This window comes from Anoplopoma fimbria, chromosome 17, assembly GCF_027596085.1.
Source record: "Anoplopoma fimbria isolate UVic2021 breed Golden Eagle Sablefish chromosome 17, Afim_UVic_2022, whole genome shotgun sequence".
Lineage (NCBI taxonomy): Eukaryota > Metazoa > Chordata > Actinopteri > Perciformes > Anoplopomatidae > Anoplopoma > Anoplopoma fimbria.
In genome coordinates, this window is record NC_072465.1 from 13,371,678 (window position 1) to 13,395,170 (window position 23,493).

A 23,493-nucleotide genomic window follows, 5' to 3' on the forward strand; every position below is an offset into this window, starting at 1 on the left:
TGAAATGATGGGGTTAATTGTTTAACTTGATGTAAAATGTATTTGTTTGCTTATTAAGGTCACATACCTGTGACCTGTGTTGCTGTTGGTGATATTTATATTGTCGTTGATGACTCCTTCCGCCATCTGCAGAGGGCGCTGGCTGGTGGCCTGGTTGGCATTTGCTAGCTCACTCTCCAAAGAGAAAGGGTCCGAGTGGATTCCAAAAAGACTACCTTGTCTCTGTTTTGGAGAACACATATTCATAGATAGATATATTCATAGTTTACACATTTGTCACCCATGTTAATACTAGTTAATACAAATAAAATACACATAAGCATTCAGACCGTCTGACTGTAATATATATTTGCATCACCCTTGTGTTTTAATTTGTCATGATTTATCATAGCTCATTTCGACTTAAACTATAAAAATGTGACTGACTAATAGTTGGCAACAGTTAATTCTGTTTATTGAGAAAAAAATAAAGACAATTATGGTAAAGTAGTTGTTGTACCTTAGGTGGCTGGCCTGAAGATGAAGCATTCTAGGCTTTATTAAAGCGTGGTTAAGTAATCTCCTACCATGGCTTGTAAATCCAGCTTTCTAAATTAGGACAATACCAGCACTCCCTTATTTTGTTATAGATCACACTAGTGCCACTACAAGCCTACAATTTTTTTTAATTGATGTTTGAAACAAGATTTGCAGTTTCAAAATGTCATAATGCAGTAGGGAGGAAATTGGAGATGGGTGTGGTGATATTCAATTCTGTGAGGAAGCATACTTTCAACGCCCAGTGGCAGTTTATCATTGTTTTCAGATAGGCTCTCCTAGACTCCTGTTTGACTAAAGAGAGATAAGGCAGTTTGTTAAACACTATGTTATTCCTTCCATACTTCCTCCCCAAATCCCTTCCTCCTATCCATTCATCTTTCCATCCCTGTTACCCTAAAGATGACCTCCTCAGCAGCTTCGTCAGGAGCTCTGTCCATCTCTTCTTCAGTCATGAGATCTCCAGAGATGGCTCTATGGAACTCTGGGGCTGCCTCCTCCTCAATGTTCCTCAACCCTGCCTGATGAACATACATAACGATATAGTTAGTGAGGAAAGAAAGAATGAAACCCCTTAAGGTCTATGACGCATGTATACGTATTTGAGAGTATCATCTGGAGGTCAATAATTGATTATTGGAACGGGGAGTGGGATTTTATTCCCTATTTACTGCAGCTATACGCTATCATTCAATTGTTCTAAGCTTTCTTCATCATGATGAAACCATAACACAACAAATGTTTAGGATGACTCATTTTCACTCCCGCCACTTGTCAGATTTATTATTTTAAGTTACTTATCATAGGTAAAGTAGTAATTTGGTAAACAGCAGAACTAATCTCGAAACTCGTTTTCTGATAAACTATGCTTGTTAAATTTCACTAAATTAAGGCTTCGCTGCCAAATCTGCTACATTTGAATCCATGTCATAATAATCTCGGCTACACTTATTGCAACTCAAGGATCCCCAACAATGCCGATGCCTCTTAATTTAACATTACATGAATAATGAATGAATGAAAGAAACCTCTTTCAAAACTCACCTATTTGTTAAATCTGCTTTTAACCCGTGATGTACAGTTATGTAATGTAATAATTATCTTCTTTCAACTGTTATAATGTTATTTATTGGCTTTGTTTTTATTGTTAATGTTTATACTGTTAGTTGCCATTGAGTACCTCTTTAAAAGGGCAATACAAAATAAATGTATCAGTATCGTTATTATTATTATTATGAAACATGTCAACAGACAGGCTTAATACTGGCAAATTATTGTTAATTTCAAGGCACTGTTCACCTTTTTATATTTGATTTCTGTAACTGAATTTGGAATTACAGACGTAGCCGATCAGACAGAGGTGAGATGGCAGTTGTTTAGCTATGTCAAAATCTGTTTCTCCATCAATTTGCTTTCTTTACCTTGACCTGAACCCAGTCTAAAGCTTCAACCCCAGTAGATGTGTACGATAATTTTGACAGTTACAGAATCAAAATATCGAACTGACCAACAAAAATTTTTTATACTGTTTTATCACAATCTTTTTTTTAAAATGATATTTATTATATTTTTTTAATTCACGATGGCATGACATTCCGCACTGACACTACGGCTGAGAGCTTAGCTGCACTGCTATGCTGTTCGCCTGAGTTGGGAGGCCATCAAGGAGAATGGAGGTCAACAGCTTCACTCACACTTGCCTGGCTGTCAAAACATGTGTGTACTGGTCGTGACAAAATCATCATGTCTGACGAACTACGAAAAAAATACAACTAATGGTACCATTATATGTCATGGTCTTGGGTTTGGTTAAGTCTGTTTCCTGTTTTATTTTTTATGTTCCCTGCCTCTTGTGTCCTATGCTGTTTGACTTTCTGTCTTTGCGTTTCCTCCTCTTTTTCTTTGTGTATCATCTGTGTCGTATTAGTCTTGTCAGCCTTGCTCTGTTTCTACCGCCAATCAGCTTTCAGTCTGTCCTCATGTCTTCCCACCTGTGTCTTGATGTCTGATCTGTTCTTGTGTATTTATAGTCCGGTGTTTTCACTTTTCACATTAACTGTTAGTCTTTCATCCTTTCGTTGCTTTATGTTTTTTTTTGCTACTGGTTCCCTGTTACCCTCCTTCTGCATGGATATTTGTTTTTTTGTGGCTTGCTATTTTTTCTGTCTGTTTTTGGTATCTGAGTCGTAGGTCCGCATTAAATCATTCTTCTGCCTGCCTGGTCTGCGGTCCTCCCCCTGTTGACTATATAGCCAATTGTGGCATTACCCTTACTTACTTTTTTGAATTGCAATCAAATTCATTAAATGAACTTAGATGATCAACACCAAATACTAATCAAACCATTAACTTCACTTCATATACCATTAACTACTTACCTGTATCTCATTTGTAGCACTTTTCTTGGTGGGCCGGTAGCCATAGTACTCTTCCTGTCTTTTCTTAAATTTTCTGAAATAATCCTGGATTAGAAAAGTGGCATAGAACTTTCCCACTGTCACCTCATCATCTGTTAAAACACAGAAATGCTTGTTAAGTGTTGAAATCCTTTTAGATTTTAAAAAAAAAAGGGTAATAATTTAAACTTGAGTAACAGTTGGGATCAGGGAGCGGGTTTGGTTATTGATATTAATACAATTATTAATTGCCTTAACCTTTAACTAATAAAATAAAATTTACCGACTTTACTCAGCTCAGTAGCCTGGAACAACACTATCATTGCAGCGACAAGCACAACAGTAATTTTACAACAGCATTGAAACAACAGAATTACACAGTGACACTACAGTTAACTTAAACAAAGCAAATAAAAGGTTACAATCAGACTATGACCTATCTCTGCCCAGACAAAGCCTTTTACTTGAGATTGCTTAAAGGTACAGAGTGCATTTTTCTGATTTTCCAGCGGAATTCCTCTCTTTCTGGATTTGGGGACCTTGGCTACACTCTTTCGGCGAGCCAGGCGGCAAACAAATCCTCCATGTGACAGCAGGAATTTATTCTTCGGTATTGTAAGCTGAATTTCTTTAAGCCTAGAACCGTGGATCATATTTGCTCTGGATCTGTGAGTTAAATGGCAAACTGATTTCAACTGGCAGAAGAGAAAACAGTGAATGTCGACTTGAAGAATCTGGGAACTCCTTGATCCTTCTTCTGCAGGTTAAAGTGGCGGAGCACGGTGCTAGTTATACATTCCTCCTTTGGGATCCAAAAACAGTCTATTGTTCCACCAGCGAATGTTAAGACTATGACCTAGAATTTTTCGACTAGCCTCCAGCCCACTGTTCTCCAGTCCCCTAGCTCCCAGTCATCAATTCTCAATCCTCCAGCCCACTAGCCATCAGCCAGCTAGCCTCAAGCTTCCTAGCTCCCAGTCATCTATTCTTCGGCCCATTAGGCCTCAGCCAGCTTGCCTCCAGTCCCATAGCCATCGGCCTGCTAGCCATCAGACAACTAGCCTCCAGCTTCCTAACTCCTCGTGTACGTCTGCATTTGGGTCCATCCCCTGTTGCCTCTTTGCAAAACCGTGATATATGGAGGCATAATGTTCAATTCAAGTCAATTCAGTTCATTACAAATGTATTAGTCCATGAAGGCAATTTGATTTCTGGGCAGTAAAAACATATAGGAAACAAACATATACACAAACAGACATGAAAAAGCAAAGGAGCTGTTTAAGACAATGTTGGGCTGAAACAGTTCACATGGCAGACATTTAAGTATTTTATGTTTTTCATGTGATAAGCTCCAGAAAGTTGTCCTTCAGTTCCTTGTTTGTCAGGCGGACTGCATCTGGAATGAATGATCCGATGTGCCGTTGGTAGAGCACCTCGGAAGGCACTGTGGATGCCCGAGAGAGAGCATCTTGAGGACATGAGTTCTAACCCCCATGATTTTAAATGGCATCATAGAGTGAGACTTAGTTTTGGAGGGAAAATTCAGTGATTTGGGACAAGTGTTCACTCCCAGTGAGCACTAGACGGGATCTAGACGTCTAAATCTGGTCTAAAACTGGTTGAAATCGGGTCTAAACGTCTATAGACGTCTTTTAGCCGTCTTTTCAACCGGCTAAAACACGGTTACAACTTCAACATTACATTACAGTCATTTAGCAGACGCTTTTATCCAAAGCGACTTACAATCAGTAGTATATTACATATCATTCACCCATTCACACACTGATGACAGGCTACCATGCAAGGTGCCACCATCAGACTCTAACTAACATTCATGCAACATCCAGTCCACACCGATGGGAGCAACTTGGGGTTAAGTGTCTTGCCCAAGGACACATCGACTGCCGAAGCCGGGTATCGAACCACCGACCCTCTGATTGGAGAACTACCTTGCTCTCCACTACGCTACAGCCGCCCCATTCAACATGTCACAAAACACCATTTGGTTAATAATGTGTTCTGTTGTAACGTAAGGCTGTACATAGTATATACATTATATTATTTATGTAAAGTATTCAACTGGTCGTTGAAATCACATTTACATGTAGACGTGATTTCACCGCATTTAATGTTTCACATAAAAAGTCGGAAATATTGGACTTTATCGACTGTTTGCTGCTTAAATAATCTTCTAGGACGTTGTGATCCGGACATTTTTATACATTACTCTTAAATAAGAAAGTTTGCTTACAGCTGTAACGCGCATGTGCAAGAACTTAGACTCTAGAGTTTTGAACTTCGACTGCACTGCACAAGAGGAACGGCCGAGACTCACGAGCCGAGACTCACGAGACACAACGACAGGAACGAGCTGATGAACACGAGGCTTCACGCTGCACACACTGTGTAGCATGTTAGCTTGTAGCTACTGCTACATGGACCAACAGTAAACATTAACATGTGTGTAAGTTAATGTTTACTGTGTTTATGGGCTGTCGCTGTAGCTCATTGATATAAAGTGAGTTTTAGGCCATTTTACATTTAAATACATTACAGAGAGCTAGTGGGGCTGTACACAGTTTAAATGGGAAGTTATTGAGTAAAACAAATTAATGTACAAACATGAAGACGGTCAGAACATTGTTGTTTGGCATAGAGCAACTTATAAACAATATAAAGTATTATTTGCCAGTGAGCATGTTTCCGTTTAAAAAACGGCTATGGTCACCGGTGAACAGACGTTCAGGACTGGTTCAAAAGTGAATATGTTTTTATAATTCTTGTTTAATTTACAGACATCCATCTGAGACCGGCTCCTGGAGGCTTTGACAACGACATTTAAAGAAGAAACGGGAGATTCTGTTGTGTGTTTTTTTTCAATTTCATTGTAGTTGTATGAATAAAAACAAATGAATTGTTGCCTGTGTCAGATGGTCTTATTTGTCCTGTAAACTGTTAATGTGTTACTATGACTACGTGTTTAATTGGTACATAGTTTACTGTGAGCATTTTGAGGTTCAAAAGATGTTGAAAAGACGTTTAAAAGACGTCTATGTCTAATAGACGTCTAAAAATGGTTCAAAAGTGAAAGTTTATTCAACGTCTATTTGTAGAAGTCTATTAGACGTTTACGTTTAGACCACATTTAGACGTGATTTTCAATATTGGCTTTCAACTGAGAAACGTGGATGTGGTTTCATAGTAAATCTCTAAAATGATAATATAACATTATTAGCACAACGTAGAGGATTACAAATGCACTATATCAAATCACGTCTCAATGTGGTCTAAAGGTGAACGTCTAATAGACGTCTACAAATAGACGTTGAATAAACTTTCACTTTTGAACCATTTTTAGACGTCTATTAGACGGAAAAATGCTCACTGGGGTAGTTTGGAGACAGTGTCTGATTTTGACAGTGAGTGATGTGAACCAACAAATGAAGGACAAACAGAATTTGTGATGATCAGACAAAAGACACAATTGTAAGGATCACATGGGAACAAAGTGAAGTACAAAAATCCCAAAGTTTACTGAGAACTAAAGTCACAAAAGACAAAACCGGCAGTCAGCAGAATAGTCAACGCTGTCTAAAAAAAGACACAACCAAAAAACAAAAGAGCTAACTAAGAATTAAGGAAATACAAAGAAGCAGACTACAATCAAAATCCAGAAACAGTCTGAAATAAAAGACTAGGACCATAAAGGCTGGAGAGCTAGTCTTGTGAATATGGGTACTGAACAGCTAGTGGTATAAGTAGTGGGAGGTCTGATGAGCTAATGGAACAAAGGTGAGGAACAAAACTGGCGGGAAACTAAACAATGGCAGGGAGCTAAGCAACCTAGGAAGTACGGGCCGTGTGAATACAAAATAAAACAGCAAATTAAATTAACCAGAGTACATACGAGTCATCACCGAATGCTATTGATTAAAGAATGGTAGAAGGATTGTCGGAGGGATTTTTGTACACTGAATAAATTCAGTTTCTTGAGGAAGTATTGACAGTGGTGTGCTTTCTTGATTTAAGCTTCTGTGTAAGACACAATGTTACACTACTACTAAATCACAAGTATGGAGTTAGTTTGATTGGAAGACTCTAATTAGGTTCTTCAACACCCCAGATCAAAAGCAGACAGCTAAAGACCCAGCATCCATGTTTGAAGCTCTGTGGCAACCTGGAGCTTCACTAAACTAAAGCTTTTCTGGAATGCTGTAAATGCAACTATTACAGATGTTATTGGATAGGCTGTTTCAAACAACTGCTGTGATGTAAAGCTAGAACATGAAAGCTGAGCCTCGAGAGACCGAACAAGTTCATCCATTGATTCAATGGAAAAGCTGACATACGGCAATATTTTCAAATCAATGAAAAAACACTTGCGGAGGAACAAGCCGATAGACCTGAAGAACCACCACAACCAGGACTGGAGCAGGACATTTCACAGTGGTAAGTTGGTATGTTGTAGCTGTCTTATATTTTATATGTAACGTTATAACTTTAATTTATTTACATTGCAGTGACAAATGTCCGATGATATAATTATTATTATTTATTTTTTTAGATCTATAATTGCAGAAAATGTGGCATGGAATGGAAAGAGAAGTTGAAAACGTCTGCTACCAAGAAATAAAATACGTATCTTAAAGTATAATCAATTACTGCACTATGTAGTTAACTACCTTATATACAGTCAGGTCCATAAATATTTGGACATTGACACAAGTTTCATCATTTTGGCTCTGTACACAACCACACTGGATTTGAAATGACACATCAAGATGTGCTTTGAGTGCAGACTTTCAGCTTTAATTTGAGGGTATTTACATCCAAATCAGGTGAACACTGTAGCAATTACAACAAATTATATACATGGCCCCCCCTTTTGAAGGGACCAAAAGTAATTGGACAAAGTAACATAATCATAAATCAAATTGTCACTTTTAATATTTGGTTGCAAATCCTTTGCAGTCAATGACAGCCTGAAGTCTGGAACCCATAGACATCACCAGACGCTGGGTTTCATCCGTGGTGATGCTCTGCCAGGCCTCTACTGCAACTGTCTTCAGTTCCTGCTTGTTCCTTGGGCAGTTTCCCTTCAGCTTTGTCTTCAGCAAGTGAAATGCATGCTCAATTGGATTTAGGTCAGGTGATTGACTTGGCCATTGCAGAACATTCCACTTCTTTGTCTTGATAAACTATTTGGTTGCGTTTGCAGTATGCTTCGGGTCATTGTCCATCTGCACTGTGATGCGCCGTCCAATGAGTTTTGAATCATTTGGCTGAATAAGAGCAGATAATATTGCCCGAAATTGTCCTGCTGCTTTTGTCAGCAGTCACATCATCAATAAATACGAGGGAACCAGTTCCATTGGCAGCCATACATGCCCATGCCATAACACTACCACCACCATGCTTCACTGATGAGGTGGTATGCTTTGATCATGAGCAGTTCCTTCCCTTCTCCATACTCTTGTCTTTCCATCATTCTGGTACAAGTTGATCTTTGTCTCATCTGTCCATAGGATGTTGTTCCAGAACTGTACAGGCTTTTTTAGATGTTTTTTGGCAAACTCTAATCTGGTCTTCCCGTTTTTGAGGCTCACCATTGGTTTACATCTTGTGGTGAACCCTCTGTATTTACTCTGGTGAAGTCTTCTCTTGATTGTTGACTTTGACACAGATACGCCTACCTCCTGGAGAGTGTTCTTGATCTGGCCAACTGTTGTGAAGGGGTTTTTCTTCACCTGGTAAAGAATTCTTCGGTCATCAACCACAGTTGTTTTCCTTGGTCTTCTGGGTCTTTTGGTGTTGCTGAGCTCACCAGTGCTTTCTTTCTTTTTAAGAATGTACCAAACAGTGGATTTGGCCACACCTAATGTTTTTGCTATCTCTCTGATGGGTTTGTTTTGATTCTTCAGCCTAATGATGGCTTGCTTCACTGATAGCGACAGCTCTTTGGACTTCATATTGAGAATTGACAGCAACAGATTCCAAATGCAAATCCCACACTTGAAATGAACTCTATGCTGAGTCCTTCTCTTTGTCTAAGAAGCTATGAATCACACTTGTATTTTCTAGCTACTAACACATATTCCCTGTTAAGACCAAATGTGTTTTGACAGTGACTTTGGTTATGTTATGAAGAGTACAGCAGATTTAGAGATTACATAATTGTGTTGTATACAGTAAAAACTCTCGTACTATAAAAGGTCGTCTTAACTGTTATCTTTTTGCAAAAATGTATCTGCCTTTTACAATCACCTCCTGGCTGTTATGTTTGTAATTAACAATATGATCACACCATTTTATTTGAAATAAAATAGTTGCTTCCTGGATCAACATTATTGTATGCAGTAATGTTGCCTCCTGAGTCGTTATTTGCTTCATTATAACACAATATTTATTGTAAATCTGTGTCTTATTTCCCTCATTAGGTTTTCAGACAAATGAACCAGGTTCCAGTCCCTCCTACATGCATGGTTCACCATCCTGATCTCGATCTAAACTGTTTAAATCCATACATCCTGCAGAACATCCACAACATATACAGTAATGACTATGGACCTTCGATGCGTAGAATAGAAGAAGAGTAAGTTGTTATTACATATAATGAAATCTGTATGAACTACAACTGAACACAAATGCTTCATTATAACAGTAGATCATAAGAACTAATAAGGAAATGACAATTATTTATTTATCCTCCAATAACTTTATTTGTTTTTCAAATATAAAATGAACAAAAATAAAAAAGACAGATTTGTAAATATGTATTTATGTATATGTAAAAATGTGTTCATTGTATTGTTTGTTCTAACACATAAAAAATATATTACAACTTACTGTATGTAGGGTTTGTTTTAAATGGCTTTGCAATGCATTAACCCTTCTTTGACTTGGGGAACACAATCTTGTAGATAGCTGTTCCTGCAGATGTTGTTGCTTGCTCACGGTCCTCAATTTTATTATAATAAATGACCACAAGGCACAAGCTACAATAATAGAATGGCAAAAATGTAATCACTGACCCAGTCATTACAACAGTCCTTACACTTCACTAATCAGTCGCATTGTTATAAGAGGTTACAGAAACTATTATAAGGTGTATTTATAACCTGCACAACATTCCAGGAAAGTGGAATTCTTGGATGCGAAACGAAGGATCAAGCTGTGGAAGGCCTCCAGTGATGATATCTGGTAGAGGTGACTCAGCTTCTCCACATCTTTGACAACTATATAACTCTGTGACAGCCTCCATGACGGTTACCTCGGGACCTCATGACAGCGAGTAAACCGTCATGAAACTAGCTAGAAAGTTAGCCAAACCAAAGTGGATAGCGGCTGTAAAACAACTTGTAATCACAAAACCTACCTCTTCACTTGAACACTATTCACAATCTTAATATTCAATCGTCATATTCTAAACAGTGTTAGGTGACAGTGGGGCTAAAGCTTAGTGGCAGAGACCTTAGAACACAATAACTTTAGCTACCAATTTAGCTGAAGCCAACTGTGTGCAACGTCTAGCTCTGCACTTGAACCCCGGCTAGTAACGTTAGCTACCTTGCTTGTTTTAAACAATACATATCCACAAATAATAAATTATACTTACAGGTTGTCTTCCTGAACCGCTAGGTCTTTCAGCCTCGTCTTTCAGAAGTAAGCATTTGGTTAAACCAGCCGTGAACTGTGTCCAGTTTTAAAAGTTGTCCTTGGTAAAATTAAGTTTATCCACGTGTTCTTCATGCCATCTTCCTTTGTTGGTAAATACAAAGAACATTTCCTGGGGAGGGTAACTCCCTTTAGGCATGGACCTCAGCCTTGACAACTCTACAGACCTTTTACATGTACATCATCTGTTTGAAACAGTTTAGCATCTGAACCAGGGTTTGTCAGATCATGTTATTCAGCACTTTTGCCAGACATGTTTGAAAGGAAGCTGTGAGGAAACCACAGTAAACACTATGAACTAGCAATGTTTAATACACACTCTTTTTGCATTCAGTAAATTTACCTGACAGTTTACCGAACCATTGCCTTATTCAGACAATAACTAATGTTTTTATTTTAAGGAAGAAAAAAAAGTCCCAACACTCCTAATGTGTCCTGTTACCAGTTATTCTTTAATTCTGTAAGGAAAACCATATGTGGTTAAAATGTCTATAATGAATTAAAGAAAAACTGAAACAAGATAGCAGTATGTGGGTAATTGTTTTGCTTTGTTCGTGCAGCTTATTGTTACTGACCACCTGCCAAAATATTCTTATTATTCTTAATATTCTTTCTTATCCTTCATGAAAGCTGACCTCCTATAGGTGGGATGACTTGATCCAGAAGTTTCATACTGGTGCGCTTCCAGATCTTCTTGATAATTCCCCTCAGCTCCTCATTGGCTTGTTCAAAATTACCTAACCAATGGAAGAAACATAAAAATGAGCAAAGGACGTTACTGAAATTCAAGACTAGCAACATTTGGATTGGTAAAATCCCCCAATAACAAGAGGTAATGTAACAAAGCTACTAGTTCAACAACCTATTCCGGTAGTGATACATAGAGCAACTATTTTAAAATAATATAATGATGCCAGTAGTAAACTATACATATATATATATATTTGGGGTGGATTACAACCACAGGTTGGATACACAAATTAGCAGGTACATCTGATATATATTCACATACATATTCACTAAAAATGAGTACACATACAGTATTGGGAACACAAACCTTCTGTCTTTATTTTCAGTGCAGTTCTAACCAGGGCAAACAGTGTTGCGTTGAAGGTGACTGTTCCATCACTGTTGAGAGGCATGTTCATGGAGACCAACCTCTGTAGAAACACACACACACAAGCAGATAATAAAGAAGTCTTACTCAAAGCAGTTTTTTTTAATTACTTGCAAATGAGGAAAGGTGCTAAAAAATACAAATTTATTTTGATAAAAGCATGTTCAGTTTGTTTTCAGTCAATCAGCCATTGTCTTATATAAATAGGGGCCTAAATGTGCATGGAATGGATTTGCTTGCAGTTATAATTCCCCCTATTCATTCTGGTCATTCAAATATACAAAATCCACAGTAGTCATTCTGTGCAAAATTACATTCCAAAACATACCCAAAGCTAAAGGTTTCAGTCCAGACAAATCAATTAGGTATCTTCTCGCATACAAGTAGTGTCCACACAGAATGCATTGCTGCTGCCTAAAAAGAACCTATTAACTGGGAGTTAAAGGACAGATCCTGATCAAAGATAACTCCGAGGCTCTTTACAGTAGTGCTGGATGCCAGGGCAATGCCATCTAGAGAAACTATATCGTTAGATAATAGATTTTTGAGGTGATCTATGCCTAATAGAATAACTTCAGCTTTGTCTGAGATAAAACATCAGGAACTTGCAGATCATCAAGGTTTTTATGTCCTTCAGACATACTTGAAGTTTAGCGAACTGGTTGGTTTCGTCTGGTATGATCGATAGATATAATTGGGTATCATCTGTGTAACAATGAAAGTTTATGGAGTGTTTTCTGATAATATTCCCTAAAGTAATATATATAGGACTATATAAGGTGAATAAAATTGGTCCAAGAACAGACCCTTGTGGAAATGTCCTCAGAAAGTTGCTAGATGAGCTTTTATTTTGGATAGCAGACAGGAAGTGTTGAGTTAAGAATAAATATATATTTTTTGTGATCCTGTAGGTAGGATGCATGTCTGTTGTGCTTTGAAGTGTAACTTGGCGTTGTTTTGATCTTAGAGGTCTGCCTCCATGACAATGGAGTGTCAATTTCCCGACGCTGTCACCATGGAGCCTTTAACTTTGGTTACAGTGTATGACTTACTATTATATGGTGGGGTAGAAGACAAAAGCATCCATCCACATAACCCTAGACTTGAAAGATCTCCTTGAACTCTTGGATATAAAGGAAGATTTGATTTGAGGGTAGCCCAACTGCACTACCACAAAGCAGCAGACAGCTGGGGTGCACCAGTAGGGCGGTTAGTTCACACACTCCATTAGCTGAGGACAGTGCAGGCAGCAAAGCTATCTGGAATGTAAACCTCTTCAGAGAGAAGCACTCCAAAGGCTCAAAGGGGTCCATCGCCAAGGTCTCAAGTGTCATTGGTTCAGTTCCCATTAAGAGGAAGAGGCAAGCATCACCAAGCGTTGTCTCCTGGCGCTATACCCAATGAGTCACAGCCACCCCTAACACTGCAGGTGGAGGAAATGGCCAGTTGGGACCCTCCAGGATTTTTATAGTGTTAAGTCTGACTCAGTCTGACTTCCTTTACATGGATGCATTGACTTTGTCAACATTAAATGAAAAAAGATATGTTAAATGGCAATTTTAGTCTTTTGTCTTCAATAACTGAACAACTGTTTTTCATTGTGACATTAAAATTCCATGCCACATTAAATTAAAATGTCTGTGTTGTCCAGTATAGACCAGCCAATACTACAATCAAAGCACTGCCATTAGTTTCTAGAAGGTGCATAAAGATCAACTGTCAAATCACAAAATATACATAGCAATGAAAAATAATAATAAAAAAACATAGCAAGGTTCTCACCATGCATATGAAAATAGCTTAACCTTACTGTTTACTCCCCTTAGATGCCTTAAGTCATTGACCAAATGAACATATGCTTACCAGTAGCTAGTTAGAAATTATTTAAATAAATATAAGTATTTAAAATACATACAATACTGATTACTACTCTGATTTATTTCTGCCCTTACTACACTGGAACTGGAAGAACCACATTAAGGTTTATTCCTAACTCACCACGATTTCACTGAAAAGCAAAATGATTGAATACATTAGAATTGCCATGTGACAGTGAACATTAGGCTAAACTTTTTTTCTCACCTTGCAGGCGATACGATGTGGACAAAACTTTCCAAAACCCAGAGGAGGAGGTATTCTTCGTAGCAGTGTCACCACATCAAGGTGCTTGATACGCCCTCTGTAAGAAAGAATAGAAAATAAAGGATTTCATAATGATAAACATACAGACAGACCGTCTCCTGCTAAATGACTGTAATGTAATGTAATGTCTCCCAGAGGTACATTCTGCTTCCAGCAAAGTTCTCTCCTCGTGGCAGGGAGGACAAAATAAAAATAAAAGTTGTTATCTTGTTTCTTCCACTTTTGATTTTATTCAAATAAACAAACTATCAATATGTACATGGAAGTCCAGTGTAAATCTAATATCAAGACTAACAAACCAATCGCACCCATTTATACACAGCAGGCACAGGGAGCTATTTGGGGTTAAATATCCTGAACAAGGACACATTGACATGGTCTGGGTGAGCCAGGGGTCACAGCGCCGATCTTCTGATTGAAGGACGACCCGCCCTACCTCCAAGCAATGGCTGCCCAATTCTGTCAGCATGTCTGTCTATAGAAATGGACTTGTATTTGTATACGGCCTTTCCATTCTTCCTCCCACTCAAAGCACTTCAACACTACATGTCATTCAATCATACAGTGATGGTTCAGGCTACCAAGCAAGGTGCCACCAGATGTTTCCACTTTTTCCAGTGGCATTTCTCTTTCTTGGTCTTCTCTTTGCTCCACAGTCATCTGTTGGCTTGAGGGTAGAAGCATTATCATACCTGTCCCCATTTGGAAACTTTCTTTTTTACATTCTTGACCTTGAGTTGTCAGGTCTGCTTGAGGATCTATTCCTGGTGTATGAACTCATTTTGGGGGGTTGCACTGACTTTAAATCTGCTCACCTTTTTGGTTAATCCCTTTATAATCCTTTCACCATAAGTTTGTATGTGTTTTAGTATTTAATATTAGTATGTAGTATTGGTATTATTATGATATGATGGATTTTAAGTAGATTTTTTCTACGTGTTTGTGTTTTTACTTTTCTAAGTGCTTCATGTGTTCTTCAAACCCTAAATTGGGTTAGACCTACCTTTTCAAGTGCCTTGTTTCAATTGAGTTTATAAGCTTTTCTGTGTTGGATCCTTGTAAAAAACAGAACATAATTTGAAATCCTTCTCCTCAACTACAAATCCATATATGGTAAGGCACCATCATATCTTAAAGAGCTCAAAGTACCATACTACTGCCACAATTCTGCATACCCAGTCAGGCTTCTATTCAGTACTTTTCCATTCATCATCAGTCAACTCTTTCACCTGCTTCCTATCTCCAATCAAGCAAGTATTTAAGTCTCTCCTGCTTACTCACTCATTGCCATATTGTTCTTCATCAATTATGCAAGACCATCCAGTACTTTGATCCTTACTAATTTCATGCTCCCGACCCAGGCTGTCGCTAACCTACCTGTTTGGTTTGATTCTGTATAAACCTACCAGCCTTTGTCTCCCACCTTAAGATCTGCCCCATGTGTCACAGTCTGCTCTGGCTTGGTGAACATGATTTCATCCTTACTTTTCATAATTGTGGTGCTAATATGACGCCCTGGGCAGTCTGTTGCATAGTATCTTGATGCAGTAGGTTTGCGGGTGGTTAACATTGTGAAAATGGTTGGGATTAACATTGTAACACATGGTTGAGGTTGTGAAACAGTGGTGGTTAGGTTTTAGGCAACAAAACTACTTGGTTTGGGTTGGAAAAGCGACAATGAATTGGGTTTAAATAAGAACTCTTGCAACAAATGCCAGGATGTGTTAGGTGGCAGGATTAAGTAAAAGGCTTGCCAATTTCCCAAATATTAGGCGAAAATATAATGAGTCTCTTTCAACTAAACCAAAAGGAGCAATAAATAACATTCAGAGCATTAGTATAGCAGCAAACAATGTAAAGATAAAGTTAAGTATTGTCTACCTTAGCAGAGAATGAAGTCTCACTCCCTCTATCATAGCTTCTCCTTGCTTTGTTGACATGACCAGTCGTTCCCATGCCGTTTATCATGTGAGGAAGTAAGGTAATTTCAAACGCTTGTAGTGACCGAAAGAATGAGATTGTGGTTACAAGCGGTGGCTTAATGGGAGCTGCTATTTCAATCAATTTCATGTTGCTCAGATGTAGAGAGACATTGGGTTTTTAGAGAATAATTACCAGACCTCTCCCATTCTCCTCTTAGAAGCAGACACATACACACAAAAACTCACGTTGCCTCAGGATCATATTCTGCCCATATTTTCTTGAACTCATCCAGGTGCTGGGGGCCAAGGATGGACCAATCACGTGTCAAGTAGTCAAAGTTATCCATTATGACAGCCACAAATAGGTTGATGATCTGTGAAGCAGAGAAACAAAACAAAGAATAACCCAGGAGCAGTGATGTACAGTGTTGAAACACAACAATTGAGAATGTGTGTTATTTTACCAAAAAGGCACAGAGCATGTAGAAACTCATGAAGTAGATGATGGCAAAGTTGGATCCACAGGTGCTCTCTTCCCCAGGCAAGTAGTCTGACTTGGGGTCACACTTCTTCCCGTACATACACGCCAACATAACTTCATGCCATGCCTCCCCTGTAGCACATCTGCATAACAGAGATATCAAAACATCTCCCATTACATCTCTGAACCATATACTCACTACACTGAAAAGCCAATCTCAGTATGACATTGCTTTCTTGTTAAATGTTTGCTTTAGGAAAGGGATTTCATTTGATACTACTTAATTAGTAAATTAATGATTAGGAAGTGACAGCTCTTATTTAATTTTGAGTAAAACTGTACAAGCATTTTTACATTTACCTAGAGTATTAATTTATTTCTAAAAAGACAGTCAGTCAATATTACCACAATGTAAAAGGGAGATTTCTCCTGCAAGTATGACTCAATAATGAAGTCACTGTTGTAATTCATCATATATTAGCTAACCTGCATACGACATACATTTCATGCAATAATTATTTTCAGTATGAACTTGACATTGACCACATCACACAGATCACATGTGGTGGTATAATGTTATAAAACCATTTTTTTTTTTAATTATAGGTTTTTCTATTTCTAGATTTTTCTCCACAGTGTTTGCCCTAAGAGAGAAATGTTTATTTACAATGTCTTTTGTTTACTTCTTTAGGTCTTTTTCTCAATGGTTCAATATGCTTGTTTATGTACCACGGAATGGTACGCTGCTAGTCATAAAATCCTCACCAGGATGACTGGTCTGATCCCTACATCACACACATCAAGGTATAGGACTAGCCTATGTTGAGGAAAATCTATCTAATATACAACTTTATACAACTTTATATAACGTGTTATGTTGAACCCCAATAACTTGTTTGATAAGATGATCTGTGGGAATGAGGGAGACAAGCGATTCCCATAAACAGGGGTAACGTCATGCCAGGAAAAGTTGGGAAATAATAACATTTCCAGTACAAGTATCATTTGTCCTGCCAAGAAGGTTATCATGACCTGACATTTAAGAAGGATAACAGGATGCAAGTGAAAGGCCAGATGTGCTTTGTTATGGTCCAATCGACAAGACGTGATTGGCTGAAAGTGATGATCACAAGAGTATATAAGAGATCTTGAAAGGACTAACATGTTGGATTTTGTTGTAAGCTCGTCTGCAATAAAATATCCCCGCTGGTTGCAAACTCCAAGAACTGCGTCTTTTCATTGGTTTTCCGCCACAACACTTACAGTCCTAAAGTGTGAATAAAATATCCGTGATCTGAACCAAGGCTTCCCGAATTGAATACCCACTTCACATAATTTCACAACAGATTAGTCAACGGTGACAATGGACTGCTTTGTCATTGGCTAGTCCTACCACTATGAGCCATCTCATATCGATCAGGTAGCTCAGCTGCCTCTGACTTAACACTCATTAAAATAGACCATGTAGCACAACTTCCTTAACCTGCTCCAGTAAAAAAAATGTCCCCAATAAATCCAGGTATGATTCTCCAGGTTGCAGCAGTCTCATCAAAAGGTGGAATAAGACTGTGTGACAGCTTATTATCAAAAGATGGTTTATCTTGCCACATTGCCCTAATTTTCTTCTGCCTAAAGTAACATGTGCAGTTAGGCCACGTGTGTGCTAAAAAATAGTTAAAAAAAAATAGTTAAAAAATAGCTATAATATAAACTATATTCTTTATGATATACTATATCACTATACTACTTGTTGAAAAATAACTATATAGTATTTATGTGAATTCTCAAATAGTGGCCAGGGACTTTATTTACTTCAACGGCATAGTCAGGCCTTTATTTGATTCAGACTTAATAGAGACAGGGTTTATGTCTAATTCACTCTGTTTAATAAGTATATTTTGTATTTAGAATGAAGCCTCCGTCTTCTCCAGTCCACTCCCGTTTTGACCTGTTACATATTTTTTGTGCCATAATCCTGTTCACTTTAACTCAAGACTTCCTTTATACATTTCAATTCATCACCCCTCTTGCAATTTAGTGGACAGAATCCTTCCTTATTTTCTAACAAGCCCTTTATTGTGAAACAGATCGATGAACGTGTTGTGTAATATTTGGGGAGCTGCACAGTTCCCAGGTGGCATTTGTACAGTACTACAAACTACAGTTTGACTGGGACATGAACACACATACACCCACAGTGACTGAATAAGGACAATTTTGATGAGCGATCCAGAACGCCAAATTGTTGAAAAAACTAATATATTTCAGGCAGTACAGACTTAATTTAGAGTGAAACAATAATTTAATACACATGACAACAGCAGAGATCAGAACAGTTTTAAATTTTGACAGCAACGTTGGGATTGGCTGAGGGAAACCTTGGCAGAACCTGGTTGGCTAAGTTTAAAGTGAACGTCCACAATCAGCTGAGATAAATAGAAGGAGATATTTGTGAATGAATGAGAGTGTAATGAGACTTTTCCTGACTGAACTAAGCTTCATTTCAATCAGGAGAGTGAAACATAATTTATTACACATGCATGATGAAAAGAATAGTAAAGAGTCTGTGGCGAACTGACTCCATCGTGACGTAGAATAGGGTAGTGATGCTGAGGTAAGATCAAGAATATTCCCCCCCAAAAAAGAATAAAATAACAAAATAAATACCTCATTCAATGATGCAATGGATTCCTTAGCATAAATACAAAATTAGTCATGGGAGAAAAGGTTTACAAGAAAAACATATTAAAGTGAGTCTGCACGAGGTGACGTTGAGTTAAAAGAGGTCATGTTAGCCTCAAGAAAAGGACAGTTGGGGTAATGTCAGACCAGAGAAAAGGATAGCTGGGGTCACGTTCTACCAAAGAATAGGATAGTTGGGGTCACGTTAGACCAGCGAAAAGGTGGGCTTGGGACATGTTTGTCCAGAGAAAAAGGATAGCTGGGGTAACGTTTACCAAAGAAGAAGGATATCTGTGGTAACGTTAGACCAGAGAAAAGGATAGTTGGGGTCACGTTAGACCAGCAAAAAGGTGGGCTTGGGACATGTTTGTCCAGAGAAAAAGGATAGCTGGGGTAACGTTTACCAAAGAAGAAGGATATCTGTGGTAACGTTAGACCAGAGAAAAGGATAGTTGGGGTAATGTTATACCAGAGAAAATAATTGTGGGGTTTCATTAGACCAGAAAAATAAGAAAACGGTAATGTTAGACCGGTGAAAAAGAATAGTTGTGGTCACGTTCTCAAGAGAGAAGACAAATCAAACACGTCAAACCAGAGGAAAGAGAAAATTGTAACATTAAACCAAAGATGAGAAAACGATCACAATAGACAAGAGAAATTAGTGAGTTCAGATGGACCAGAAATGAGTCACAATAGCCAGGTGAATGGGCTATTGTGACTTATCTTAAACATTTGGATGATGCATGAATGAGGCAATGCTATAACATGCCGTGAGACAAAATTAAATGACATGCCAATGATGCATAAAAACTTTGTGAAAACACTAGTTATATGTATGGCTTACCGTTAAGTTATTGTTGTTAAAGTCTTGTGTTAAGGTCAGGATGAATGTATGAGGTAAAGGAACCTCCAAATTTGGAGTGCTTAAGACGTAAGCTTTAATGACTAGGACAAAAACAAGATAGGAAATGAGATATCTCTATTTGGATTTAAACATTTAACAGATGGTGTTAATCTGCCACATCTGAGAAATGCATAAATTGCATACAATGGCAGCGCCATAGCATGTTTAAGAAAAACGTTTTTAAGACAAAGTCAAAGACAAAGCAAGGGGATGGCTCCATAGTTACATTACATTACATTACAGTCATTTAGCAGACGCTTTTATCCAAAGCGACTTACAGGAAGTAGTTGCATCCCAGATCAATCTGCATTTGATTGGAGGCCAGCATGACAGAGCGCAGGACTCCGGTGGTGTTTGAATCATGATGCTAGGTGCTGAAACATAGTCAGAGTTGATGGACAATGTTTCCCTTATGTCGAATTTAAATGTTAAGAGGCAGGCCCTATTATCTGCCCGGAGAATTGAATTTGTTGCTGCTGTTTACATCACTTAAGATACAAAATACACCACAGGAATGCAATGCTGTTTTTGTCATGTCTTTCTTGTTTTGCAAATGGGCTACAACTGCATTTGGTTGTGCATCCCTGTGTTGCATAAAAACAATTATTGATCTCTAGATCCTTGAATTCTTGAAAAAGGCTAATAGAAAAACAGAATCAAGCAGAGCAGCAATGCAAGGACAAAAAAAAGCCAGCTCTGAATACTATCAGCATCCTATGCTAAAGAGTAATAGGCTGTGTGCGGTCGGTAACTGAAGGAGAAGCTTTAGAAATACCATTTGGCAGTAATTATTGGCAAATAGAAAACAAACTTGGAAAAGAAGGATCGTAACATTTTATATTAATCTGAATGCCCAAACTCAAACTACGATTATATAGAGGTTTAAAATCAGCATATAAAAATGCAGTATCAGATGAAGGCGCAAACAGTGTTTATGAAAACAGGTTTAAGAGGCATGCCAACATGCCTCTTAAACCTGATGTCTATGATGTCTTTTGAAGAGGAGTGTCCTGTTGACGATGAACTTTGTTTCCCGTGCTGGCCCCAGGTGTTGCATGCCACAGCAACAGAATAAATATCATACAGTGCTGAAGACAAATGGAACTAGAAGAAAGAGGAAGGCAAGTAAATAGCAAACCCTTGACCTTGATAGAACCCCCCAAAACCCACGGATAGCGTGGCTAAGTTTAGTGACTCGCAGGAGTATACCAGATTGTTGTAGAAAAAGGTTACACCATTCCAGTAACCAAGCAGAGGAGACCCAAAACATAGGTCACTGTGGTGATGAAGGTCAGTGACTTGGAACAAGCTTGGAACGTGTGTTGTGCCAATCTTCCAAGAAAATAACATACCCTGGTAAAACATGAAGTTGCAAGGGTAACCAAAGCCGATCTTGAAAAGAGGATCTATCGATCCTGCTGCCCAGCCCTACCCTGTGCGGATGAACATTCCTGTCATCACATTCACAATGCAGCCATAGTGTTTGTGGTGCCCACTGGAGCAAACTACCTTGAGAGTCTGACACTAATTCAGTTTAAGGTCCTACAAAGGACACACCTATCCAAAGTTAAGCTTGACAGATTCTATCTATTTCCTGTCAATATAACACGCATACGTTTTTCTCTTGTCCACGATTGGGCTCATTCTCATCCACATTCTGTGATACACTTTAAAAATCCCTTAATAAACCTGTGGCCTATGTTTCTATTTACGGTTTTCCTGAAGAAATTACCTGCTGAGAGCTCAGCCCCCTGGTTCACTGACCAGCTCAGAGCCCTAAAATCGGAGGGCAAAATTGAGCGCAGATTTAGGCGAACTGGCTGAACTGTCCACCAACTGTCCCTCAGAGAACACATGAGAGCATATTCCTCTGCTCTGAGAGCCACCAGGTCATCATACTACTCCAATCTCATTGACTCTGGCCATAGAAATCCCAGACACCTGTTCTCTACCATAAATCAGATGCTCAAGCCCTGTAGCTCCTCCACCACTACTCCCTCTTCTGATGACTGCAACCGCTTCATGGACTTCTTTAAAACAAAGGTTGAAAACATCAGGCACAACTTCACCCCCAACCAACCTGACCCTCCCCTTGATCATGCCCCCCATGATGACGTAGCCCTCGACCACTTTGCTGAGGTCACTCAAGCTGAGCTCTCCAGCATTGTTTTAAAAATGAACTCCTCCACCAGCTCTTTGGACCCCATCCCCACATCACTATTGAAAGCATGTCTCACAGCCATTGTCCCCAGTGCAACATACATAATAAACAGGTCCCTGTCTACTGGTAAAGTAGCCCCCTCCCTCAAACTGGCAGCCATCAAACCTGTGCTTAAAAAGCACAATCTGGATCCTGAGGTCCTCTCCAACTACCGTCCCATCTCTAACCTGCCTTTCTTAGCGAAAGTCTTGGAAAAGGTTGTCACAATCCAGCTACATGACCATCTCCACTCCCACCAGCTCTATGAAACCTTCCAGTCCGGTTTCAAACCTTTCCACAGCACTGAAACTGCTCTGGTGAGGGTGGTAAATGACCTCCTAAGGGCAGCAGACTCAGGATCCCCCAGTTTGCTAATCTTGCTGGACTTAAGCGCTGCTTTCGACACGGACCATAGCATCCTGTATCGGCGCCTCCAGGAGGTGGGAATCAAAGGCACTGCCCTGGACTTCTTTCATTCTTACCTCACAGGACGGCAGGAATATGTTGCCCTTGGCAAAGTCACCTCCAGCATCAGATGCGTTACCTCCGGTGTCCCCCAGGGGTCAGTCCTGGGGCCCCTGCTCTTCTTAATATACATGCTGCCCCTGGGAAAAATACTACGGAGCCATAACATCAAATTCCACTCGTATGCTGACGACACACAAATTTACCTGCAAACTAACCCTGACAAACACCTGGCACTATCCCGGGCTACCAAATGCCTGGATGACATCCAGCACTGGATGAGCAGCAACTCACTACAGCTAAATGGCAGCAAGTCAGAAGCCATTCTCATTGGCACCCCCCTTCAGACAAAAAAGGCCGGTCTCACCCACATCACCATCAATGGCCACCCCATTCCTCTTTCCTCACTGGTCACAAACCTGGGCGTCAAGCTGGACTCATCATTGTCCTTTGATGCGCACATCAAATCTGTCTGCCAAACATCATTCTACCACCTGAGAAACATCTCAAGGCTAAGACCCTCACTACCCAAACGTGATGCAGAAAAATTGGTGCACGCATTTATCAGCTCTCGGATTGACTACTGTAACTCTCTGCTCGCAGGTCTACCAGCCAAAACCATCCAGAGGTTACAATATGTCCAAAACAGTGCCGCCCGGGTTCTCACCAGGACACGGAAATCAGAACACATCACCCCAGTCCTCCACTCCCTCCACTGGCTTCCCATAAAACAACGCATCACTTTCAAAGTACTTCTGCTAGTATTCAAGGCCATAAGCTGTACCGGTCCAACCTACCTCCTGGACCTCCTCACCCCTCAATCCACATCCAAGACACTAAGGTCAGGAAACTCCAACATCCTTGCGGTTCCCCGGACAAAGCTGGCTACCATGGGAGATCGTGCCTTCTCTTCACTGGGGCCACGCCTGTGGAATAAGCTCCCAGAGAAGATCAGGGCCTTAGACTCCCTCAC

General features: G+C 39.3%; 1 protein-coding gene across 1 annotated transcript in view; it reads right to left on the bottom strand.

Annotated features, from left to right (window-relative positions):
- Positions 1-911: 911 nt before the first annotated feature.
- LOC129105522 (dihydropyridine-sensitive L-type skeletal muscle calcium channel subunit alpha-1-like) overlaps positions 912-23,493 on the bottom strand; it is a 99,546-nt gene continuing 76,964 nt past the window's right edge. The window contains exons 34-40 of the mRNA XM_054616595.1: positions 16,253-16,412; positions 16,035-16,162; positions 13,807-13,903; positions 11,665-11,767; positions 11,243-11,344; positions 2,916-3,046; positions 912-1,058 (exon numbers count right to left, since the gene is read on the bottom strand). Of these exons, the coding sequence (XP_054472570.1) occupies positions 912-1,058; positions 2,916-3,046; positions 11,243-11,344; positions 11,665-11,767; positions 13,807-13,903; positions 16,035-16,162; positions 16,253-16,412 (868 nt within the window). The remainder of the gene's footprint in view (positions 1,059-2,915; positions 3,047-11,242; positions 11,345-11,664; positions 11,768-13,806; positions 13,904-16,034; positions 16,163-16,252; positions 16,413-23,493) is intronic.